Source organism: Camelus bactrianus, chromosome 18 (assembly GCF_048773025.1).
Source record: "Camelus bactrianus isolate YW-2024 breed Bactrian camel chromosome 18, ASM4877302v1, whole genome shotgun sequence".
Taxonomy (NCBI): Eukaryota; Metazoa; Chordata; class Mammalia; order Artiodactyla; family Camelidae; genus Camelus; species Camelus bactrianus.
The window spans coordinates 5,638,288-5,662,070 of record NC_133556.1 but is presented as its reverse complement, the minus strand read 5'-3'; the positions used below and the strand labels follow the sequence as shown (position 1 = coordinate 5,662,070).

The following is a 23,783-nucleotide window of genomic DNA, read 5'->3' as shown; positions in this document are numbered from 1 at the left end:
AAATTGGAGTTTTGGAAAAGGCCCACCCACCAGTGATGGTGATGGTCCAAAGCATTTAGCATCTGAATCTCCCTGATTCAGTGGTACGTTCCCCTTAATGTGCAGCCTGGCATCAGATAATACTTTGGTAAAGAGATTTTTATTGACTTGTTCATTATAATATTTAATTTAGAACATTCAAAATAAAATCTGTGACATAAATGTCACTACTTCAGTCACCACTATCATTCTTATTTTCACTAGGTCTGTTGATAAAATTGTTGAGAAATTTTCATTCTGATCAGCACTCAGGAGGAGTAGATGGTACTAACTGGGGGTGGGTGGAGATGGTCCTGGGAGGCCCAGATAAGCTGAGTCTACATAGCTGGCCCTTACTAGTCACCTCCTTCATATGACGCAGTATACCACACTCCATGTAGACCCTGAGAGAGACCCTGAGAGAGCTAAATGAACGCACAGAATCCCCAGTCACCCATCACGTGCAGTGGGTGACGCCCGTCTTTATTTCTGGGTTTTCTCACAAAGTCAGTCCAGGTCTCTGGTGTTCCGGGATGCAGCTTCCTCGCAGAATAAAGCACAGGTCCTTAGGGAAAGTCAGGCTCCATTTACAGTCCCATCTCTGGGCTCCACCTTTAGAACAACAGGTCTTTCCGGTTGTGAAAGCGACTGAGTGATTAATTTCAGGGGGATCTGTAATGGTTAAACAAGCTCATGAGAACTGAGTGATGGAGCACTGCCGCCGAGGAAAGCAAAGCAGACAAGACACGTTACAGAAAATAGCTTTACAAACACATAAAAGCTATTTTTAGCATCATGTGAATCTGATTTTTTAAAAACTACCAATTCAATATGTTTAATGATATAGGAATGATCAGGCTGTCTATATTTCCTAATTGAATTTCAATAGTTTGCCTCTTTCAGAGAATTGGTCTATTTAACATATGTTATAAAACACATGGGAATAAAGTTGTTCATAGTATTCCCTTATTATGCCCTATTTAAGGTTTTTTTTTTTAAATCCATTTTTATTGAGATATAATTGACTTACAGCAGTGCAAAAATTTAGGGTGTAGAGCATAATGATGTGACTTCTACATATCGTGAAATTATTAACAAGGTACATTTTGTTAACATTCATCATCTTGTGTAGATAGAAAAAGAAATATTGTTTTCCCTGTGTGAGAACTCTGAGGAGCTACTCTCTTACACCAAACAGAAATGTTAACTGTTGTCATCACGTTTGCATTACAGCCCTAGGACTTACTTTAACTGGACGTTTGTACCTTTTGATCACATTCGTCTTTTGATCCTTTATACTTATTCTATAAGCTGTGTTAGGACTGGATAGTGAGAACATTCACCCATCATTTATTCCAAAAAATGTCTATTGAACACTTACTCTATACCAGGTTTGATACAGAATCAGGTTGGCCTGTGTTCTTTATTGATTTAAATTTTAAGTAAAAATACTGAGTTTTAAAAACGTACCAGATTCTTAGACATTATGGCAAAATATCTTGAAAAAGGATATAGAGGTAATCTTTTGTGTGCTGGAATTCAAAAGGTAATCCTGTGCAGTTATGACACAGGTTAATTGTATGGGCCATTCTCAGCTTCCAAAGAGCTCAGTTACTTCTCCCAGTAGAACCCAACCAGTTTCAGGATGGAGAGGTGTTTGTGAGGCATCATGTCTGTTTCTAAAAATCTCCTGGCTCCCAAGTATAGTACAAATGGTGAACTTCTGAAGACTTACAGTGCTTTTATTTTTTCTGATACTTTTAGCTCCATTCTCACCCAGTCACTCCATCAGTGTTGGTGGAGCTTCCTTCCAATGTCAGTTGACAGAAGGGAAAGCAAATTGTCACGGAGGGGAGAAGCCCAGCCTGTGGATGACTGGGTGGAGCTTACAGGGAGTGTCTGCCCCCTCCCGGATGTGCCGGAGGCCCCCTTTCTCTCAGGGCCAAGTCCCCTGTCTGTCCACCGTTACAGGACTGCCATAAGGATGCCCACAAGTAAAATGAGAACCATCTCCATCCCCCGCCTCCCTGAGAAAGCCTACTTAAGGGGGGGAGCTGCTTATTAAATGTATGAGTCCTAGAAATAAGCCTTATTATAGGGTCAAGCTTGCTATGAATCAATGGCAACTATTCCTTGTGCTCTCCGGGAAAGATTCCAGATCTTACTGTAAATATAACGTCTTGTATTTTAAAATTTCAAATGGCATGCATATATTTCCCCTGCAGACAGACACACACAGAACAAGCACGTACATAGATATCATTTGTTAAATCTTTAAAGTTCCAACAGTTTAACGTTTGTATCCAAGACCTGTAAATTAACTGCTCATCACTCCTTAAGCCTTTACCAGATGACTGGGAGGAACCATTAGGCATTTATGAAAGGAACACAATGAGGGGCTAGAGTTAAAGACGTTCTTATGTGCAAAGGAAACACAGAAACCAAACTGGATGGTTCAGTGATGAAGTATTAAGGTAGATGGTTGGACCCATGACGTCAGCCTGTGTAAACCAATAACAGAATAGAGCAGCAAATGGGCTCAGGACTGTTTGGAGGAGGCTCTGTGGAGAGGCTTAGGGATTGAACTAGTACTTGAAGGGGGAGGACAGAATGGTCGGGGGAGCGGGAAGGACACACGTGGAATTATTATTGGAATGCAAAGGGAGCCCAGCCCGATGGCAGCAGGACTCCTGGAAGGTGAGGGGGACCGTGGGAGTCTTCACATCTGACAGAAATGCTTTCAATCAGGGATTCTCGCCTTGGCTGCACGGAGATGTTTTGAATGCCGCACTCTGGGGGAATTACATTAGAACGTCCGAGATGACCTAGGCGCTAGGGTTTTTTAACTCCCCCATGATTTCATTCTGCAAGCAGTGGCTGAGGACCACTGCCAGGAGAGCTTCTGGAAGTCCTGGTGGAAAATCATGTTGTTGAAAAGGCACGACATGGTCATCACTGCACTCACGACTGTGCACACACTTCCCCTTCCTTCCTGTAGACTTGAAACCAAGTTTAAAATGTTGCTGAACTTCAATGGACTGCGTATAATCAGGCCATGCTAACTGCACTGACTCTAGATGAACATTATAGTTGAGTCTCTATGAAGCCACAGACTTAGCCCTCCAGAGCTGATTGGCAAATAGATTCTCAGCCGAAGAGAATACATTATTCTTTGAATAGATCACATTCTTAGGCATAGAGACCGAACCCTCAGTTAAGAAAACAACCCCCCAATAAAACATTGTGAATGCAGAAAGTGAACTGTCTGACCTGTGTTTCTTTACAAGGTTTGAAGGAGAAGTTCTGCAGGACTTTGACAAGAGCCAGTTTCATGCTCATCATAGCAAACCTCATGCCGATGCAGTTTCGGGGTCCAGTTCCAAAAGGCAGGTATGTGTAAGGATTTATGCTGTCCTGGTTCCTCTTGCTGAACCTGGATCCACAACAGTAGATGAGACAGGTTAATGAGATACAAAACCCACAAGAGCTCCAGGTGAGGTTTTAACTGAAACTCTCAACCAGTAGCATTAGGGATCCTTTTGTGGGAGAGTCATTCATCCTGCTGTGGTTACTTTGCTATGAGAAAGGTCAGCTCCAGTTCCTTCCCATCCCCCCCACCCTATAAGAGCTCCCAGTCTTGCTGAGGAGATGAGATCAATGCTGTTTAACGAAAATTAATATTTAAACACTTAAACTACATTCAGGGAGGTGAGATGTTCACGCTCTGAAAGTCAAGCAGGAAATGAGACTGACTAAAGGAAACGTGGGTTCCTGTCTCCATGTACACTTGTGTTGGCCACATGCTCCTGGAGGAAGGAAGGAGAAATGTCTCTGAGTATTTAAATTATTATTTTTCCCTGTTTTCCCTTACCTTCCCCTTCCCTTCTCTTGTGTCACTGTCTGTGTGTCTTTCTCTGCTGTACACAAAATGCTTAGGTCAAAAGATTCACAGAATCATATGATTCCACTCTACCCCCAATCACTAATTTCCCTGTCTGTCTGTTCCACTAGCCTATGAATTCCTTGGTCATTAGACCTAGGTTTTATTCAAATCTGACTTCTCAGTATTTGAATATATTAAGGAAAAAAAGGTGGATTTGGAGAAAGTGATAAAGTTGTGGTGGTTAATGTATATTTTAAAGAATCCCTATCTTGCAAAACATTCTGTCATATTTACAGGCCATGTGACTCACAACGGTACAGGGATTAGGAGGGTAAGAGTGGCATGTGATGGAGCAGTGACGTAGGTTGATGGTTGTTGAGCAGGGAATGGGCACAGACAGATACAAGTATTCCATAGACTTGTACCTATAGAATATACTTGTGAATGTGTCAATTACACATACACTTGTGTATATTTAAAAAATTCTCCATAATAGGCTTTTTCTAACATGTGGATTTCACTGCTCCTGGCTCAGTCCCTGACACACAGAGGTAAGCACTCCCTGCGTGATGACGGAATGAACCCAAGAGAAGGGGAGTGAGTGTCTCTGTCTGGGGTTAGGACTGTGGAGCTGTGGGTCAGGGGGCGGGGGAGCTGCTGAGCTGGGAGGAACCACAGGTTCCCTGGTTCAGAAAACGAAGGACTTGGTCCACTCTGACTTCTCCTTTCAACAAGTGTTACGTGTGGCCATGATGCTAGCACTAGGGACACTGTGGCAATAAGACCAAGTCCCTGCCATCAGGGGGTTTAAAGGCAGGGGTAATAAAAGTCTAGGTCCCAGCTGGGGCCTGAAAAAGTTCATTCCACATTTTACTCATTATACAATAAATGGGACCATCAACTCTTTCCAGAGTTCAAGCTGTGCCCAAACCAGCCCTCTGCTCCTGGTTCCTGAAGAGGATGCTCAAGCCCCTGCAAGGAGGATGTCCCAGACGTCCAGAGGTCAGAGGACTTCTCTTTGGAAGGTCACCAAATACTGAGGCAGAAGGGAGGTGGCCCAGGACTGCAGACACAGACAGCACTGGGGGCCGTGCTCCCCTCGGCCCTCAGTGAGGCTGCTCGAACCACCAGGGGTGACATCACCCCCGGGCTCTCAGCCTGAACTCTCACAGTAATGGTAGACGACGTGACAGTCAATGTTTAAAAACATGGAAATGTGGGAACGTTGGTGGTGAATTCAAAGAGCTGAAGAGAACAGACAGAAAGACTTCAAGGAAATAAAAAGCCTATACACCTAAAATAATGTAGTGGTTAGGTCAATTACAGCATATATACAAATACATACAAACACAACATAGAATGTTGTTCATAGTTTGCTGTTAAATAAGGTAAGCAGTTCAAAAACAAAAGAAGTATAATACCATTCTAAAGTTTTTAAATCTATATATGCATTGGGAAAACGTCCACAAGGACATACGCCACAGTATTAACGAGGCCCGTCTGAAGGTACTAGGAGTGTAGCCAGCTGTTACTATCTATTTACTAATATACAGTTTATATAATTTTAACTCAAACAATAAACACTCTCTTGTAAAGAGAAAAATCTAACAATAGAAAGACGTACAAATAAATGACTGCACAATCACACATTTGTCGCCTATGAGGGTTCTCAGAATTTGCAAGCACCAAAAAGGATCAGGGTGGGTCCTTTCCCCAGGGTCTCGAACCTTTCGGGACGGAACTCCTCAGGCTCTGGCCAGAGCTCTGGGTCATGGTGAAGAATGAAGACTGGCACCATCACCGTTGTCCCTTTGGGAATGAGCACCCCGTTGAGTTCCACATCTTTCTTACAGACCCTCTCCAGTCTACCAGCAAGTGGGATTAACCTGAGCAATTCATTCACCACCATGTCCAGATACTCCATCTGTACCAGGCCATCGTAGGTGGGGGGCGCCTGGGAAGGCAAAAGTAGATTTTGACACATGAGATTTGGGATCAGCCTTCAACTCAGTCTATGAAGTGCTACTGAAATGTTAGAATCTCCAGAGAATAATTAAAACTCGTAAAGGACCTTAGCATTCACAGACATTTTAGTATCTTTCATGTCCTTTGACTCGCTCAGTGGCCCATAGAGATGTGTGGGGTAGTTACGACTACCGGAGGCCCTGGGGACACCCCCTAAACAGGGCCTGAAATCCCACACACTGTCATGTAGTGTTTTTTCTTTCTCATGAGAACAAACGTGACTAATAGACTATGACCCCTACTCTTAAGTGAAATACCCCTTAGCCACTGTTTCCTTTTATAAGAGAGGCCACACACCCGTTCCAAGGAAATGCTTTGTGTGAATGTGCAATTTCCCTCCTTAACATACAGTTTTTAAGCTGAAAACTCCTGATTGCTGATTCTCCTGTATATGCATAGAACATTTGAAAACACTATGTGAAATAAAATCTAAGTAAACGATTTTGGGAGAAACTAGTTCTTTTTTAAACTGAAAATATGCAAAAGAGGGGTAAGATGGATGCTCCAGGGGACATACTTTCAGACCTAGGGGAAGTTACCCGAGGGTCAGGACCCCGCCCTCGGCCCCGCCCTCCATTGCTGAGCAGTCTCCTGTTGTCACTGAAGTTTTGACTGCAAGGTCTGAGGGTCTAAACAAGCCTCTCCAGCCCCAGAGGCCAGGTCTCCTAACAATTCCAGTTTTGGCAGAGATCCGACAACAGTGAGGCTGACGTGTGGCTGCCACATGGTGTTATATTTTAGAGGCAATATCGTAAAGGGTAAGAACTGGCTCAGGAGCCAGGGACCCCCTGGCTCAGAGCCTGGCTTTTTCTCCACTGGGCGCACGACTAGTGTAGGCAAGGATTCCATCTCTCGGCAGCTCAGTTTTCTGACGTGTCACACGGAGATAATTCGAGCTGACACGTCACAGGGCTCTGTGGCAGAGACACTCTCTGCTCACCCAGTGTCCACATGGTCCCCACATTTCCCAGCCCACCTGAAGTTAGGGAAACCAGCGTTGGCAGTGGGCTGTGAACTGAGGCGATTATGTCAGTTCGAGGACAAAATACTTGAAAAGCTGGTGAGCAACGCTCAAGTCCCTTATCCCGAGAAAACAAGGAGGCCTCATGGTCCAGACAACGCAGCTGCAAGACGGTGGAGGCTCTTAGTCAGTATCCCCGAGTGACTCTGTGTGTCCGAGCTCCCCACTCCCATCCTCCACTAACCATCCATGTGGGACTTGAAAATGTGAGTGAGAAGTAAATATTTGCTATATAAAGCCCTGAGACTTGAGGGTTAATCTGTGTCTGAGCATAACCTAGCTTCTCCTGACTAATACTGAATTTTATGAAGGTTAGGTTCATTTATAAATAGAAAGTACTTAAGTAGACATATATAAAAGAAGTAAATGTTAACCAATAGTGTTGATGTTATTATAAGGATTATTTTAAACAGAGGAGAACACAATGCTTTAGCTAGCCTCTGTCTCTTAGCGACCTTTCCCTCCTATTGCATCAAAAGAATTGCAATATGGGTTTTACCAGAGAAGGCAGATCATCTCTAATTTAGGTTGGCCCTATGCTGTATCCTCACCTTGTATATGAAGGACCCAAGATTCTGAAAAGTCATAACTTATCCAAAACCACAGTCACGAATTGAGCTCATGTCCTCTATTTCCTACCCTCCTCTTAGTCTGCAGTTTACCCAGGGTCGGAGACTGAATAATGGTCCCAGCTCTCCGCCCCTTCCTGTGTTCATGCCCTTTGCCATCTGACTGTGTGGTGCCCTCCCATTTTGACTCTGGGATTGACCAGTTGACTTGTTTGAACCAGTGGAAAGTCACCCAAGTGTGATGCAAGCGGAGTTCTGAAGGCACCCGCATGATTGGGCTCCTTGCTCCTGCCACCTACCACTGCCCTGAGAAGCAGACATGTGGAGATTGGAGACATGTGGGGCACGTGTGCAGTTGAGTCAGCCCCCCTAGCTTAGCCAAGGCCAGCCTGGACCAGCCAACACCCAGACCAGTCAAGTCCAGCCATATCAACGGGTAACTATGCAGACACTGGAGCAATAAATGCTTACTCTAAGATGCCACTGAGGTTTTGTGACTTTTACGGGGCATTTTGTGATAACTGATATGCCAGGACCAGCACTTTTTTTTCACAGTACCGATAGTTCTGTGTGTTGCATGCATAACCTATGTTTCCTCCTTTGTTTTGTGTGCTTTGGGTCCTTCCTAAATAGCGCAGGTAAAAGATTTTATGATCCTGCTTTTTGCAAAAATCTCATAAGAAGTGGTGAGGAGGCATCACTAAGGCTTCACTGTCTCTCTCATTTCAGGTGTCATCACCTCACCTTGTTGGGGAAAGTCACATCGATCTCCTCCTGCAGCTTCTGCTGGACATCGGGGTGCGTGGCCAGTTCATACACAAGTAGGGAGAGAGAATTGCTGGTGGTCTCGTAGCCAGCAAAAATAAAGATAATGCCTTGGGCCACCAGTTCTAGGTCAGACAGAGCTGAAAGGAGATGAAAGATATGTCAGGCAAGCACGTCAATGTCAACTTTACAGCAGATTAAGCTAGTGAACAAAACGCTACCCAAATGTTCCAAGCTGAGGTCACCAACTCTGGGGCAACGTCCCTCCTGACGTGATGAAGTCTTGATGCAAATTCCCAGGCAGAGGTTCTGACTTGGTGGGTCTGGAGGAGCCTGAGAATTGACACTGGAAACAAGCCCCCCAGAGGCTGGGCTGCAGGTGGTCCAGGACCAGGACTGACTCTGGGCGTGACGTTCTTGTCATACTCGCCCTTCACGCTCTGAACAAAGTTGTGCCAGCGTAGTTCTGGGAAGTACCTCTGGCTACTGTTTATTTTTGAACATGTGACATTCTTCAATTTGGCAGAAACTCTCATCTGCCTGGAAACCTTCCTGCACGTTTTCAGAACCTCCCCTCAGTGGCCCTCTGAAGCACTCCTGGTTACCTTTATGGGTGCCCGTTTCTTTGGAATTCTGGGAGTCAATCATCAGCTGAAGAAGATCCACTCGGTGCTGGAAACAAAGAGAAATTTCAGGGACAGAGCGTTACTTGTGAAGACAGAAATGAATCAGGAGTGCAGTATTCCACCTCTTTCCTAAGACAACAGCCCCTTAAAGAGCAGAGGTCTGACTAGTATCACCTGAGTCCTCAGTGGACAAAAATGCCCCCTGCAAATCTTGGAGACCATGATGTGTCCCCGAGGGAAACCCGGCCACCACGCCCAACTGCTTTTTGCTCCTCGCCCTCTCTGATCTCGGGCTTCTCTGGCTTTTGAAACAATTCTTTGCCGAAGAGTTGTCTGTCCCTCTCCCGTCATCCCTGTTTGCTCAGGAGAAAGGCCGTGACTTCCACCCTTTTTTCCCACCAGCTTTAATTCTTAAAGAACGGCCACATAAATTAATATGTTGGCACCTGCAGAGTTCATCAGCAACTTTTGCAGAAGCATCTTCAAGTGCCCACCCTTCCAGGACTCTCCACAATCTTCAGTCACATCCTGGAGTACACAACCCTGTCCTGTGACCTGCAGGCATCCTTGTGCTGACCTACAGGACCCATGAAGGCAAAGCTGGCTTAACCAGCTTATAGCCTCGTGGCCCAGGGAAGACTCCTGCCCACTCCAGACTATGAGAGGCCTCAAATTTAGCATAGACTGCACTCTTCCAGGTGCCTGATGGGGTCTTCCAGTGGAGGTCATGCAAAATAGGAGGCTGAGAGGTTAAGTGATTCTTTGCCAATCTACTATGAGGGGAAATACAGTAAAATCATTTTGAATCAGTAGCTTTTATCCCTTAACCATTTATTGAAGAAAAGTGGTAAGCTCCTTACCTCAATAATATTTCTGCAATGACATACTAATCAGCATGCCTACTGTTATAGTCAAACATTGCTCTCTGACTCACATTCTTATTTCCTTCCCCAATCTCCTCCTTCTTCAGTCCCTCCAAATTTTAGAATTTCCTGATCTAAACTCTGTAATTTTCTACATACCTCTAAAAAAATGCAGAGATGTGCATATGTCATCCATGTGTAGCTCAATAAATTATCAAAAAGTGAACATCCTCATGGAACCACCACCAGACTTTACCTTTTGTTTATCTTTGAGGCGATTTTCTTTCATTCTTTTTACGGACTTTGTGAAAAAATTCACAGCACTTTTTGGAAACAGAGAAATATTTAATGCTTCGTAGACTAGGGTGAGGAATGGAAAGAATACTGTAGGGAAAAAAACAAAAGGAAAGCACAGTGAAAATGCAAAGTTTACCTGGAGCAACTACTATTTACTCCATCAATCAAAAAATAAAAACACCAGAGCACTCAAGCAGGAGCCATTCCTCTACAACATTTGCTCAGACTTCCAAGCCAATGGCTGAGCAAGAGTAAGTCCACATCCAGGGGCCATCACTATAGGAGCGAGGTCAGTGTCCCCTTCTGCATCTTTGGGATGACCACAGGAGCAGGAATGTATTGTGGAACCTCATAGCCTTTACTTCTTGGACTAACGCCTCTTTGGTTGAACCAGACCATAGTCCGTTACTTCAATTACTTATGCTATTTAAAAAATAATAGTCATGATAGAAATAATACAGTGTATGTCTTTCATCACAATAGAATATAGTTAGAAATCAATAAGAGAAAGAAAATTGGGAAAATTTCAAGTATGTGGAAGTTAAATGACACACTCCTAAATAACCAATGGGTTGTAGAAGATCTCAAAAGGACAATCAAAAATTACTTTCAGATGAATAAAAATGAAGACACAATGTACCCAAACTGATGGGCTATAACAAAAGCAGCGCATGGAGAGACATTTATGGCTATCTGTTTAGATTTTTAAAAGAACAAAGATTTCAGATCAAAAACTTTCCAACTTAACACACTGAAAAGAGAAGAGCAAAGAAAACCTAAAGTAGCAGAAGGAAGAAAATAATAGACGAGAAGAGAAACTACAATGAGCAGGAGGATTAAAAAGCAATGGAAAAAAAATCAGTGAAACCAAAAGCTGTTTCTCTGAAAAGATTTTTTTTAGCTAGATTGACCACGAAAAAAGAGAAAATACTTAAACTGCTAGCACCAGAGGGGGGATTACAACTGACATTTTAAAAATGAGAAGGAGGATAAAGAAATCTATGAACGACAGTATGGCAAAGATAACAGGTAAAATGCACAGGTGCCTAGGGTTCACACCAAGTACAAAAATAAACTCAAAACAGGCCAAAGACCTAAACATAAGAGCTAAAACTATATAACTCTTCAAAGTAAACCAAGGGCTAAATCTTTGGGATCTCAGACTTGGCAATGGATTCTTAGCTATGACACCAAAAAAGCACAGAGAAGAAGAGGAAAAAAATCCCCAGAAATTATACATGATCAAAATGAAACATTTTACACTTCAAAGTACACTAACAACAAAGTGAAAAGACACTTACAGAAAGGTAAAAATCTTTTAAAATTATATATCTGATAAGGGACACCTATCTAGCATATATAAAGAACTCTTCCAACTCAACAGAAATACAATTCAACTATAAATGGGCAAAGGATGTGAATAGACATTTATATTAAAAAAGACTGTAAGAAACAGTTTGGTGGTTACTGAAACACAGTTACTACATAACTTACAGTTTCACCCCTGAGTACCACCAGAAGAATTGAAAACAGATATTCAAACGAAATCTGCCCATGAACGTGTGTAGCAGTACTACTGACACAGCCAAAAGGTGGAAACAACCCAAATGTCCCTCAGCTGATGCATGGATGGACAAAATGCAGAAAGTCCACATAATGGAATATTATTTGGCCACACAAATAAATAAGGTACTGATATATGCTACAGTGGGGATGAACCTTGAAAACTTCATGGTAAATAAGAGAATCCAGCCACAAAAGACCACATATTTGATGATTCCATCTATCTGAAGTGTCCACAACACACAAATCTACAGAGATAGAAATTACTGGACGTTCAGGGTCAAGGGCAGTGGGAAGTGACAGGTGAAAGGTAACGGGTTTGTGACTGACAAAAATGTTCTTCTACTGACTGTAAAGATGGTTGCACAATCTTTGAAAGTACTAAAACCTTTTTTTCAGTTTCATTGAGTTATACTTGAGGTCCAGTACTGTCTTAGTTTGTGTTCAGCATAATGACTTAACATACATGTATTGTGAAATTATTAACACCATAATGTGTAGTTAACATTCCTCACCTCATATAGTTACAAAAAATATTCTCCCTTGTGATGGGAAATTTTAGGATCTACTTTCTTAGCAAGGTACAAATGTAGCACACAGCAGTGTCCATTATACTTATGTAGTACCTTACACTGCCACCAATTTTATGTTATAACTGAAAATGTATGCTTTTGACCACTTTTATCCAATACCCCACCACCCAACCCACACCTCTGGTAACTAAAAATCTAATTTCGCTTTTCTATGAGTTTAGTTTTCTTCTTCTTCTTCTGTGTGTGTGTGTGTGTGTGTGTGTGTGTGTGTGTGTGTGTGTGTGTGTGTTATTCTACATATAAGAATTTGCGTTGCTCTGTTCAACTTCACTTCGCATAATACCCTCAAGCTCTTTCCACTTTGTCGCAAAGGGCAGGATTTTCTTCCTTTTCTGGCTGAATAATATTCATTTGTGTGTGTGTGTGTGTATATATATATTTTTTTTTACAGTAGTGCATTATATATGTGAATTGTATCTCAATAAAGCTATTATTATAAAGGAAGGAAGGAAGGAAAGAAGGAAGGACGAAAGGAATGAAGAGGAGGGGAGGGGAGGGAAGAAGGAATAAAGAAAAAGAGATAAAGTAGTCTACATACGTAGTGAGAGAACGAATGGATTTAAGTAGTCAAATTTTAAGAGCTTCTTGCCGTATTCCACAAAGGGATCTTGTGGGTTGCTGAGGGAATCAACGTTCACTCCAAATGCTGTGCTGGTAATCACATCCATGCTGTAGGCTCCAAAGATGCTGAGTGGAGAAAGAAAGACGTGGACAATTACAATCAGCACTACTTTACCATCCTTACCCGCCACATGCAACAAGAATGTATGTAAATTCAGATGGCCGGGCAAGACAGGTAAAGAGCCACCCAGTTTAAGGCCCACCTGCTGGATCATGGAAGAATCTCTGCTGCCATCACACTCACTCATGAGGTGTATATGAGGTGACAGTGATGCAGCTGGCCCTGTGCTGGGGTGATGGGGACACTAAGGCAAGTCAGACACCCTCACCCCCAACTCAAGGAGCTCAGGCATAGAGGGATGGACGCCCACAATCAGACAAATTGCAGTAGCGTGTTTTGACTATGGGCAATAGCAGGTGTATAAGCGCTGTGTCTGAGCAGGACAAAGGATGGAATAATTAACTCTTCCTGGGGGAGTCAAGAAAGGAGACATTCATCTGGATCTCGCCTCAACACAGTTCTGTGCTCACAGCCGACCCCTCTTAAGCACATCACAGGACAGCAGCACCCTGCTAGGGCTGCCAGAAACATCACCCCTCCTTGGCGTGCACCCCTGCTAAGGCTTCAGAGACCCTCTCTTCCTCAGTGCCACTGATCTGTGGTTGCCCTGAGGGCAGAATCATTTCTGTAAAATGTAAGGAGTAAAAATGCTTCTAGTTAAAAAAAAAAAAAAAAGTGACTCCAGCATTGATTTAGGGGATCCTATAGACAGGTGACCATATGTTCCCAGTTTTCCCAGGACATTCTCAGTTTATACCTGTTGTTCCTGCAAAATTAAAAACAAGTAGAAATAAAGCATGGCTTTCACATTTGACTCCACCCCTCAAAATCTCAGTTTAGACAACAAATGCTGTGGTCACCCTACTCGTAGGCTTTACAGGGTCTTCTCTCTTTTGAGGTTGAAGGAAGAGCAAAGGGTATTTAAGAATTAATATTTAGTATTTGCTGGTATCCTCTGGAAAACTGTGAAGAGATTGAAGTTGTTTCCAGTTCCATACTGTAACGTTCCTGCCCCGCCCACTGCCTGCCAGCATGTACAAAGAAACTTCCCCTGCCACCAGGCCATACCCTCTGCACTCAAAGCTTTGGTCCAATAACATTTCTTCTTTCTAAACTATGAATTTTTGTCTTCCAGAATATCTAAAATGACAGTTAAGCGAATAAGTTAATCCTGGCTCATGCTCACAGAAGACCCTTTCTCTCCTGACTGTCCTGCATCCTTTGGTGAGCCAACACTCATTCTGAGGAGGCCCACTGGAGTTGTCCCACCACACACCTGCTTCTGCCTGGTCCCTAGGGTAACTCAACATGGCTTTTCGGCTCCGTGGCAGGCAGCTGGAGGGTCTCCACGGTGCCCAGAGCACCGGCAGCTTCGCCCCTACTTACTCTTTCATGGTGACGGGCTTGCCTTTCTCTGCTTCCTTCCTCAGGTTTCTCACCAACATATCTCCGTACTGGCCAATGATGGGGAACATCTAGGCACAAAATACAACACCACCTGAGGTTAAAAACAGAGACTCAAGTCCTAGAAGGACTTGGTTTTCCCAAGAATGGGGCAGTAAGTGAGATTTTTATAATGCATCTTATAATGTTTCTTCTAGGATGTAAAGATAAAAGACTATTTTTAGGAAACCCAAGTTTAGCAGACTGCTCCTTGAGAAGGGACTACACTCTTATTTTCTATGTGTCCCTAGAGTCATTCTTTAAGTTTCTAATAGCAGGTGCTCTTCTTTCCTTACCTCCTTGAGCTTTCCGCTGGTGAAGCTTGGAGACAGCAATGTTCGTATTCTCTTCCATTGTTCGTCCTGAGCCATAGAGATGGCATTTTTCATAATACCGGTTAAACCAAAAGACTACAGTCAAAAACAAAACGCATTTACCCTCCATAAGTTTTGGAACTTTCAACATTTGTAGAAAATTTCTTAAATAAGAACCAATTATTCAAGAAATATTTAGTGACCATCTACTTAGTAGCAGGCCCTGTGCTTGAGAGATATTTATCCCAAATGCTTGGCTGCCTGTGAGGGTGAAGGAGACACCCGGCCACTCAATGTGGTTTCCAGCCTTTATAGTCCAGCCTCCTTTTAAATGCGTAGGACCCATGTGGCAATGTAAGGGTTCTTCCAGGGAAACAGGCAGGAGTAACATCTAGTTCATCCTCCTGGGCTGTGCAGAGCTGGTGACAGATGCCGCAGAGCCTTGGCAAGCGTGTGTTGCCTCAAGCCAGGTCAGTCTTTACATACATCTACAGCATGCGCATTGGAAACAGATGTCTTGATATAGTGACTTTTCAAAAACAAATTAGTACTTTAAAAATCAGGAATCTATTTGCTTTCTGAAGAATTGTTATAATTATATGGAAATCCTTTTCCTTCCCATATTTCCTCCAGTGATAGAAGGAAAAGGAAAGGGATCATTCTGTTTCTCAGCTTGTGACTGGCTTATCAAGCCAACATGCTTGAGGCTTTTTACCATATTCCAAACCTATATTTAGTTTTAAAATGGATACCTCACTCATTCATGATAGGAGCTTACATGCTAGATAGAGAAGGACACTTACACAACACGATAAAGAGCATCTACAAAAACCTACAGGTAACATCACACCAAATGATGAAATACTGGACTGATGTCACCAAAACGGCAGAGCAGCAGGCTCCAGCCTCCCTCACATCACAGAGAAGAATGGTTAGACAGCTCCCAATAAATGAAAATAGGTCTCAGAGACCTCAGGAGTCCACTTAGAAGCTTCAGAAACACAGTAGCGCAAAAAAACTTGAGAATAACTCACAAATCGGTAAGGAGAATAGTTTTGTTTTGCCTGCATCAGCCCACCTCCCCCAGGGAAGCACTGCCAGGTGCCGAGAGGGGACTCCCCAGCCTGAAGCAGTTCCCGTTGCTGGATGGAGGACCGCAGGGTGAGTGCCCAGTTTCCCCAGCCTTTCAGAACACCGCACAAATGACCCACGTTGACTTCACGCCACCCAGAGACTAGGAACAAAGAAGAAGGGCAGGGACGACCAGTGCCAAGCACACAGCAGGAATGACCGTGGTCTCTGTGTCCTGCTCAGTGGGAGATCCCAGAGCCTCTGCTACGAGGAAACCAGCTCCCACAGACAGGCCCGCGCGAGCTCTGGCAACGGCGCCAACGCTATTCGGTGAAGGAAGAGCAGTCCTTCGGTAAGCGGCGGGGGGGGGGGGGGCAATTTAGACATTTACGGGCAAAACATAAAAGAACCATGACCTAAACTTCACACGTTATATAAAGATTAACACAAAATGGATCATAGACTAAAATGCAAAACATAAAACTATGTATGTTATATGTTCAGGAAAAAATAGGAGAAAATCTTAGGGCTGGGTGACGAGTTTTCAATTTGACACCAAAGGCACAACCCAAAAAAGAAAAGATTAATAAACTGGCCTCATCAAAATTATTTTTAAAATTTGCTCTACTAAGGCCTTGGTGAGAGAAAAGAAAAGCCGCTCGTGGTGACGGGAAAAGAACAGCACGCGGGGAGCCTGTGGGGACGCAGCATCTCTGCACGCCGACTGCGGTGGCAGCCACGCAAGCCTGCGCAGACGATCACTGTCGCTGACCAGCACACACGCCAGCAAGGGCACCTAAACCTGACGAAGCCTGAGTGAGCTCTGCGGGTAGGACCAATGCCAAGTTCCTGCTTTGCTGTTGCATTATAGCTGGGCAAGATAGTAACACTGGGGAAAAAGGAGGAAGGGTACGCGACACGGAACCTCCCGGTATTTTTCTGTTTTGACAACATCATGTGAATTTATAATCATTTCAAAATGAAAGAAAGAAAGAGAGAGAGAGAGAGAGAGAGAAAGAAAGAGAGAGAGAGAGAGAGAGAGGGAGGGAGGGAGGGAGGGAGGAAGGAAGGAAGGAAGGAAGGAAGGAAGGAAGGAAGGAAGGAAGGAAAGAAGGAAGAAAGGAAGAAATTTTAACTTAAAAAACTCTTGCCTACCCGCCGGTTTGTGAAGACAGAGTAACATTCTTTCACTAGGACTGTTTTGATCATCTCTGGATCTGTGATAGCCAACACAGGCTGCTGACCATCATAAAACCTGTGTCAGGAAAACAGAACCGATTAAATTTACTGATTCAGTAAATCAGCTGGAGCCACATCTGGAAGTCCAGACTCTCATCCTGGGATTATATAATCTTTACTCCTGGAGATGATGGTTGGAAATACCACTAGAACATTTGCTAAGGGTAGGTGTTGTGTCCATGGCTTTTTCCTATACCATTCTCCATTATATTATGTGGTTAAAATATTTTATTATCAAAAAGGAAGTTAGCTTAGTAAATACTTGAAGGCAAGTAAATTAACTAAGAATTAAAGAATTAATTATGGAGAGTCCACCCACTCAGTCATTTTTGAAGGTTTATCAAAAGCATGAAAATGCATATGAAGTTTATAGACACACTGATTATAAATATGTAACAATGTGCTGGCAAATGGAAGATTTGGAATACTTTACAAGTAAGAGCAGGATTATTAAAGATTGCTCTATTTTCTAAAATATGCTTCTAGCTTATAATTTTTTAAAGGAAAATATATTAAATAATAAGGAGATATCCTTGGTTGCATCAAGGTTAGAAAAATTTGAAACAAGAACGAAGAGAATAAAGAAATTCGGAGGAACGTGTATAATCCATTTAAAAATATTCTCTTTTCATTACTTATGTTTATTCTTCTACATGGGTCCCCAGGGGGCATCAGGCACCCGCATTTGACACACGTGCCACACAAAGCCGTCTGTTCATGTGTGACACGTCCCAGCTTGGCCTGACTGCCTGGCTGTCAGAGTGCCTGTTCACGGGAAGGGGCCACTGGCATGAGATTTACTCTAAGTTAACCTCCCCGTCTTCCGGCATTTTGTTTCCACTGTCAACCACTTGCAATTACAAAGCAAAATAGAAGATTTTTACAAGTTACCTATTCTTCCTTTGACTTCACAGAGGAATTTCAAATATTTTTTGATCACATATAAAAATCACTGAGAACCCCTGAGCTTGCTGCTGCCCATTTCCAAAACTATTCTAAAACTGAGGGTGGAAGAGGTTGTCAGGCGCATCTAGTGCCGAAGCAGGGACAGAAGCGACTGAGGAGCCCCTCACCTGCTGCCCCATCAGAGCGATCGTATTTCTTGGAGACTCCCTTCTTCCCATCATGTTTTTTCAGAAACCCCTGGATGGAGAAGGGCTAATGGTTGTGCGTAATCCATTACAGTCATGATGCCACAGCAGCCTGAATTTCACTACCAGTTAAAATTCAGGTTTCGAGGCCCCACCCGAGATCATACTGATTCAGTGCGCTGGTGGGTGGGGTCAAAGTCTACATTTATAAAATGCTCTCCCATGTGATTCTTATTTACACCCAAACATGAGAACCATTTTCTAACGAGAAAACTGGAATTCACCGTGAAAAAGTGGCCCCATCCTGAGCTCATAAGTGCTAAATGTTGGTGCTGGTCCAGTGGCGATCAGTGCCGCGTGTTCTCTCCACTCAGTGAGTTACCCTTTTGGGCCATTACAACTCAGCGGAGCCCTGTGGTTTCTGAGGACTTGGTGAGAGAAGATGAAGAGGTAGAGGGGCAGAGCCTTCTCCCACGTGCTTTTGGCAAATCATCACTGCATCACAGCTCTCGTGCTGCTCTCACCAAACCTCCAACGGCTGCTAATGTCCATCAACCCACGTGGCGCTCTGAGTTAAGTATATCCTGCGTCTCCTCAAAGTCAGAGGAAAAGAGCCAATAAAACTAACTATATAGGCTTCTACTAGAAAGTCTTCGCTTAAAATTTAAAAAATAAAGATAAAAATATCTCCTTACTTATGGAGAAAATAAAAAGCTGAGCAGAAATAGTTTCCCATTCTGTTTACCTATAACCCCTAGCTCTTTTTCCAAAAGAATATATTAAATCTAAAAATTAAATAAAGAATTTTTGGCTTTTAATTATAAGTAAAATATGTGGGAAAGGTGTAATGAAATGCATTTATGAGCACATATTAGAACGTTCTGCAATAATGCATTTTATTATTTATTTATTAAGGGGGAAAAATGGAGAAAAGAGGAAGAGTGAGACACTGGGCATAAAGTGAGGCTGGAGGAAAGCGATGGCCTGCGGCTCTCCGGGCCTGACTCACTGCAGACCTGCACACCTGGTGACATGGGGGGTCCCTGGTAGAACAACCTCCCAAAGCTTTCTATTGATGGTCTCAGCACAAGCAGCTCTGCACTGAGATTGTCCTCCACAGTGTGGGGGGCCTCACCATAACAAGTCTATTCAATGGAAGTTTCCAGAATACTCACCCCCATATTTTTCCATACTTTTTAAAACACTTACTGTCAAAATCCCAAAGACCCTGCAAGGAGAAACAAAATTAGATAACTAATCAAATTGTATTGAACTCTACCTCTATTCATGGGACTTGAAACCCATGAAATCAGGCTATTTCCTGCTGGCAGTTGGAGAGAAGTGCTTATTCAGAGATATCTTAGGGGAAAGAAGGAAAAACAGAAGAGATGTTTGAAACAGGATTTAAAATCACTGTTGCATTTTCTCTGATTGTTGTAGATACTAAATGCTTAACTTTGCCTATGAATTCTAAGTACCTCCTTGTCTTCTGTGAGAAAATTGAAGTTTAGGGAAAGTTAGGGTGGCCTGTAAACAGTTTCATCTTCTAGTCGAGCATCCTTTTCATTTATCTCATGAGCTCTCTCTAGAATTCTGGCAGAATTAGGAGGTTAAAGACACCGGTGACCTCTGTTAGTCAAGCAAATATAAGTAAGTCTAGGACTTTTGAATTGAGTAAGAAAGTGAGTGAATGAATTAATCACAAAGTAGACTTGCCTTCTAACTTTCCAGCTCAACACAAAATAGATGGGAAGACACAACAACTCCACAAAGACAGTGGGAATTAAAACACATGCTCTGAGTTTTCTCTTCTGTAACTTAAAAAAAAACAAAACTCCCTATTGTTAAGTTTCTGCTGTGATATTTGATGGTTTAATTATGCAAATGAAGGTCCTAGAAGTGTGGGTCTTGGAGTGCATCCATTAAGGACTTTATCTGGGGAAGGTGGAAAGGAAATCGTTGCCTTTTCAGTGGGAACAAAGTTCAAGCAGTTCTTAGGTGATAATGAGACAATGAAGGCTCAGGTGGGAGAATGAGGGTCTGAGAAACAAGCCTCAGGTCTGCGGGAAAGGAAGTCTGAGGCCGAGAGCAGCCTGCACACGAGGCTCTGCCCCTGGACGTCCGGGTACCACTCATGAGCTTCATCTCAGGGGCCAGGCCCCGGGTGAGGGGGCATCAGAGCTGGATTAGCATCAAGGCTGTGCTGGAAGTCACAGTCTGTGGCACCTAGTACATTCCGTTCAGTTAAATTAAATTGAGAATAATTCTGTCATTCATGTCCTTTCTAATGATTTTGTGTAAGTGATTCTGCCTTGTTGAAAAGGAAAAAGCCCGCAACTCATTTAGTGGTTAAATATCTGAAGCAAATAGACATGCCAGTTTTACCCACGCCCAGCTCAGATGCCCCGGCGGGGTGCCGCACTTGAAGGCACAGAAGTAGGGCAGAAAGCTCTTGTTCCGCCTCTCGAAACCCAAGAGATGTCAGGGGCAGCAAAAAGTGGAGAGAGTCATGGAAACAGCTGCCGGCATTAGCAGTTGTTGAGAGAATTTACGTATACACACACTACCCGATAGTGAGGACTCAGGGTGCCTTAGACACTGAAGTTACCAAGCAAACCAGAAAGAAGAGAAAAATGCTACCCAGGGCTCATGCTGCCGACGTGAAAGCCTGACACTAGTGATGAAGCCGTGACTGGGCGCCCCCTTCATGCTTGTCTCCTAGTATCAAGGAGACTTGTGCCTTCCTGGGAATTGACACCTAACAGAAATAAATCCTCTTCATGATGCTTACAGGTTGGAACTTCAAGTCTTCTGCAGAATCAGCCAGAGAGCTGGGCTGTCTGAAGCAAAACCTGAGGCTCCTAACAAATAAAAATAGAACCGGGGGTAAAACTGGCCATAGGCTGAGTGGGGCCCATGAAGTCATTTCCGGCAAGTGTGAAACCTCAGAACTTCCTCCTTTTATGATGGAACTCAGCTAGGATTTGAACCATAAGAAGCAAAAGAGGGAGCTCAAACAACACACACCTTTCGGTAGGCCAGAACATTTCCAAAATAAGGCAGAGGTCTTGGTCCAGGAATCCCTAGCTTCTTAAAATGTCCATGTGAGTAAGTCCCATATCTATAAAGTGAAAGAGAAAACTGGGTCACAGGGATTGTGGAATAGGAACTGCAGCTGGCCAGACACTGACTCAGAACCGTAACAATCAACCTACGGAGACAACATGTAGGCAATAAATAAGAACAGCAACTCCAAAAGCAATAATTATATTCACTCATCATCTCCTTTCCCACCACCACTATGAGACCCACAAAACGCAATGATGATTAGCTAAAAACATCTGAACTCTTCATGGTTCCAATCCTAGAGGGAATACTTGACAAATCTTTCCAATTTAGTTTTCCTGAGAGGTCTAAGCTGCAATTCTTCCAGGAAATTCACTCATATTTATTTAGTAACTTAACTCTTAGACGACTTGGAAATTTTAAAATGTCATCAGACATAAAATATGTTGTCACAATACCTGAATTCCTAACATTACTTTTAAAGAATTAAAATGAGGTTTGTACTGCCCATGTTCATGTCATCAAGATTTCCTACTCTTTTCTACTGAAAGTGAAATTGAGATAGAGGTCAAGTGTGACATGGAGATGACCTGTCCTACCCACTCATTGAAAATAATTCCTCTTGCAGCCTGCTGTGTGAAGCCAGGAACCTCACACTGAAAAAAAAAAATTCCTCTATTAGATGATTGTGATTCATCCTCCTGTACTGTCCTTAAAGGGAAAAAATACTTAAAATACAAATTGGCTTTTGGGACTTGTGCCTTTGCAAGTAGTTAGCAGATTTCATATCATGAGGAAAATATGTTTCTATGGTGATACTAACCCTCCCGGAGACCAGTGGAAAAGGTGAAAGAAATGAATAAAATTTCAAGATTCATGCTAAGTCTCCTCTCCTCTACAGATTTCTCATTTTGGGTTAGGTAGTTCTGCATAGTACAGGGTGGGGGAACTGAGTCTCAGTAAGGAATCCCAAAGGAGGGGCCCAGAAAAGTGAGAAGAGCTGAGTCTGAAGAGAAGGGCAATCAGTCTCTATCCCCCAACAAAGTCTGGATGACCAGATGGTTTGTGTAAATGATGCCTAGGGTGGGAGGGAAGGGAGCAGGGAACTCCTGAGCACACAGGGGTCAGTCTATACACCTCTTGCAGTAGATGCTGCACCCAGAAGGTGAAGTTGAGACAAAAACTCAAGTTACTTCTTCATGTTTCTAGAAACCCCAGAGCTTAAGAAGGGGAGAGGACCCCACTGCACAGGAACCAATTGTTTTAAATCCCGCCCTGGTGGATTTGGCAACCACCAGGATTCAGTAGATTCTAGGTCCATGCAAGCTGGTCGTCAATCGGAAGATCATCTCTGGGAGCAAATAATGTCACTAAACCCTCCTGAACTACAGAAAATGGGAACTTGGGGAAGGTTTGGTTAGTCTTTCAACAGAACTGGGTTAAGATCAATAATAACCCCTTTGGTGCTTGTAGCACCCACCACTTAAGCAACTTTCTCTTCAATAACTCTGATCTTCAAAACAATAAAGGGAAAGGGGATCTGAGTAGCAGCACAAGTCCAAGGTTACAGAAGGGACGAGCCTGCACAGTTACTCACAGATAGAGCAGCACCAGGCTGGTAGCCAGGAGAACCCAGGTTTCCGTGGAAAAGCTTGGGATCAGGTCCATGGCCGCCGTCCACCGTGATTCCCTCCCTGAGTTTCCTTTCAGATATGTGTGCTACTCTTTGCCTGCCTGCTTCCTTTCATACCCAGTGATGATGCCTTGAAGCTGAAAGGTTTATGTACTGGGAAGTGGGTGGAGTTGGAGCTGCAATCAGTTGAAGGAACAACTGTGCTCCACCTGCAGGAGCCGCCTCTGCCTTAATAGTTGGCAAAGCATCATGGACACTACAATTTGACCTCCCTTGAGTTCATATTCTCTGGGAATTCAATAACAACTCAATCAGTGTAATCAGTAAGTCCAAAGTTTATAGAAACTCAAACAAAATCATTAGCCATTAATCTCTAAACTGCCTTGTTTCTGTAGCTACCTAAAGTCCAAAATACATGAAATCCTCCAGACAAGCTGGGTCTACAGGTCTTTGCCCCTGCAGTTCCCTCTGCTTACAAATCCCCTTGTTTCTCCTCTAAGGCATCTACTCATCCTCTACATCGCAGCTCAGAAAAAACGTCCTTTGTCAGAGTCCTTCCTAACCAACCTCCTTGAGCGGAAATAACTACTTAATCGAGTGGGCAACTCATATTTCCCCCACCCCCCACAATTCTATCATTGTCCTTCTATCCTCCAGAACCGCACATTCTTGGTCTCCGCACCTATTGCCCTTAACAGATTGAGAGCTTGGGCGCAAACTGGATGTTAGTGACCCTATATCCCTGGTAGCTAGCAGGGGGCTTTCTGAGGAATGGGCATCCAGAAAGGTTGGTGAACTTGGTGAGTTGGTGGAGGTAAGACTCCTGGGCCCCTGTGTCTCCTTTCCCTGAGGTTCCTTGCTGACCATACCAACGTCCTGAATTGTAAATACAACAGAGGGCCTGGCTGGACCTCAGCCACCATCACTGCACATGCAGGATGACCCATCAGGATTCTGTCGACAAGAGGCCCCAGAACGGGAGGCAGGACATGGACCAGGCAGTAACGGCTGTGTCAAGGGG

At 43.5% G+C, this 23,783-nt stretch overlaps 1 protein-coding gene across 4 annotated transcripts; it reads right to left on the bottom strand.

The window, feature by feature from the left end:
- Nucleotides 1-120: 120 nt before the first annotated feature.
- Nucleotides 121-22,950, bottom strand: LOC105077048 (cytochrome P450 3A29). Of its 4 annotated transcripts, XM_010965331.3 has the most exons (13): nt 22,727-22,949; nt 21,091-21,184; nt 19,239-19,291; nt 16,889-16,988; nt 14,645-14,758; nt 14,292-14,380; nt 12,762-12,910; nt 10,027-10,154; nt 8,887-8,953; nt 8,261-8,421; nt 5,629-5,855; nt 3,289-3,451; nt 121-690 (listed from the first exon to the last, which is right to left on the bottom strand). In XM_010965331.3, the coding sequence occupies exons 1-13, from the start codon at nt 22,795-22,797 to the stop codon at nt 595-597; spliced, it is 1,512 nt and encodes a 503-aa protein (XP_010963633.2). In that variant the 5' UTR covers nt 22,798-22,949; the 3' UTR covers nt 121-594. The 4 variants fall into 4 exon arrangements, with proteins under 4 accessions (XP_010963633.2, XP_074201847.1, XP_074201845.1 ...); XM_074345746.1 differs by lacking the exon at nt 19,239-19,291 and having other exon boundaries at nt 22,727-22,947; XM_074345744.1 differs by lacking the exons at nt 16,889-16,988; nt 19,239-19,291 and having other exon boundaries at nt 22,727-22,950.
- Between the last annotated feature and the right edge of the window lie 833 nt (nt 22,951-23,783).

Bases quoted from the DNA above. Each gene is read 5' to 3' on its own strand.
- LOC105077048 (XM_010965331.3), bottom strand. From the start codon at position 22,797: ATGGACCTGATCCCAAGCTTTTCCACGGAAACCTGGGTTCTCCTGGCT. The intron at 16,989-19,238 runs GTGAGTATTCTG...TTCCTGACACAG, and splicing joins AAGTATGGAAAAATATGGGG to GTTTTATGATGGTCAGCAGC. The intron at 8,954-10,026 runs GTAAAGTCTGGT...CTTTGTTTCCAG, and splicing joins GCCTCAAAGATAAACAAAAG to CACCGAGTGGATCTTCTTCA.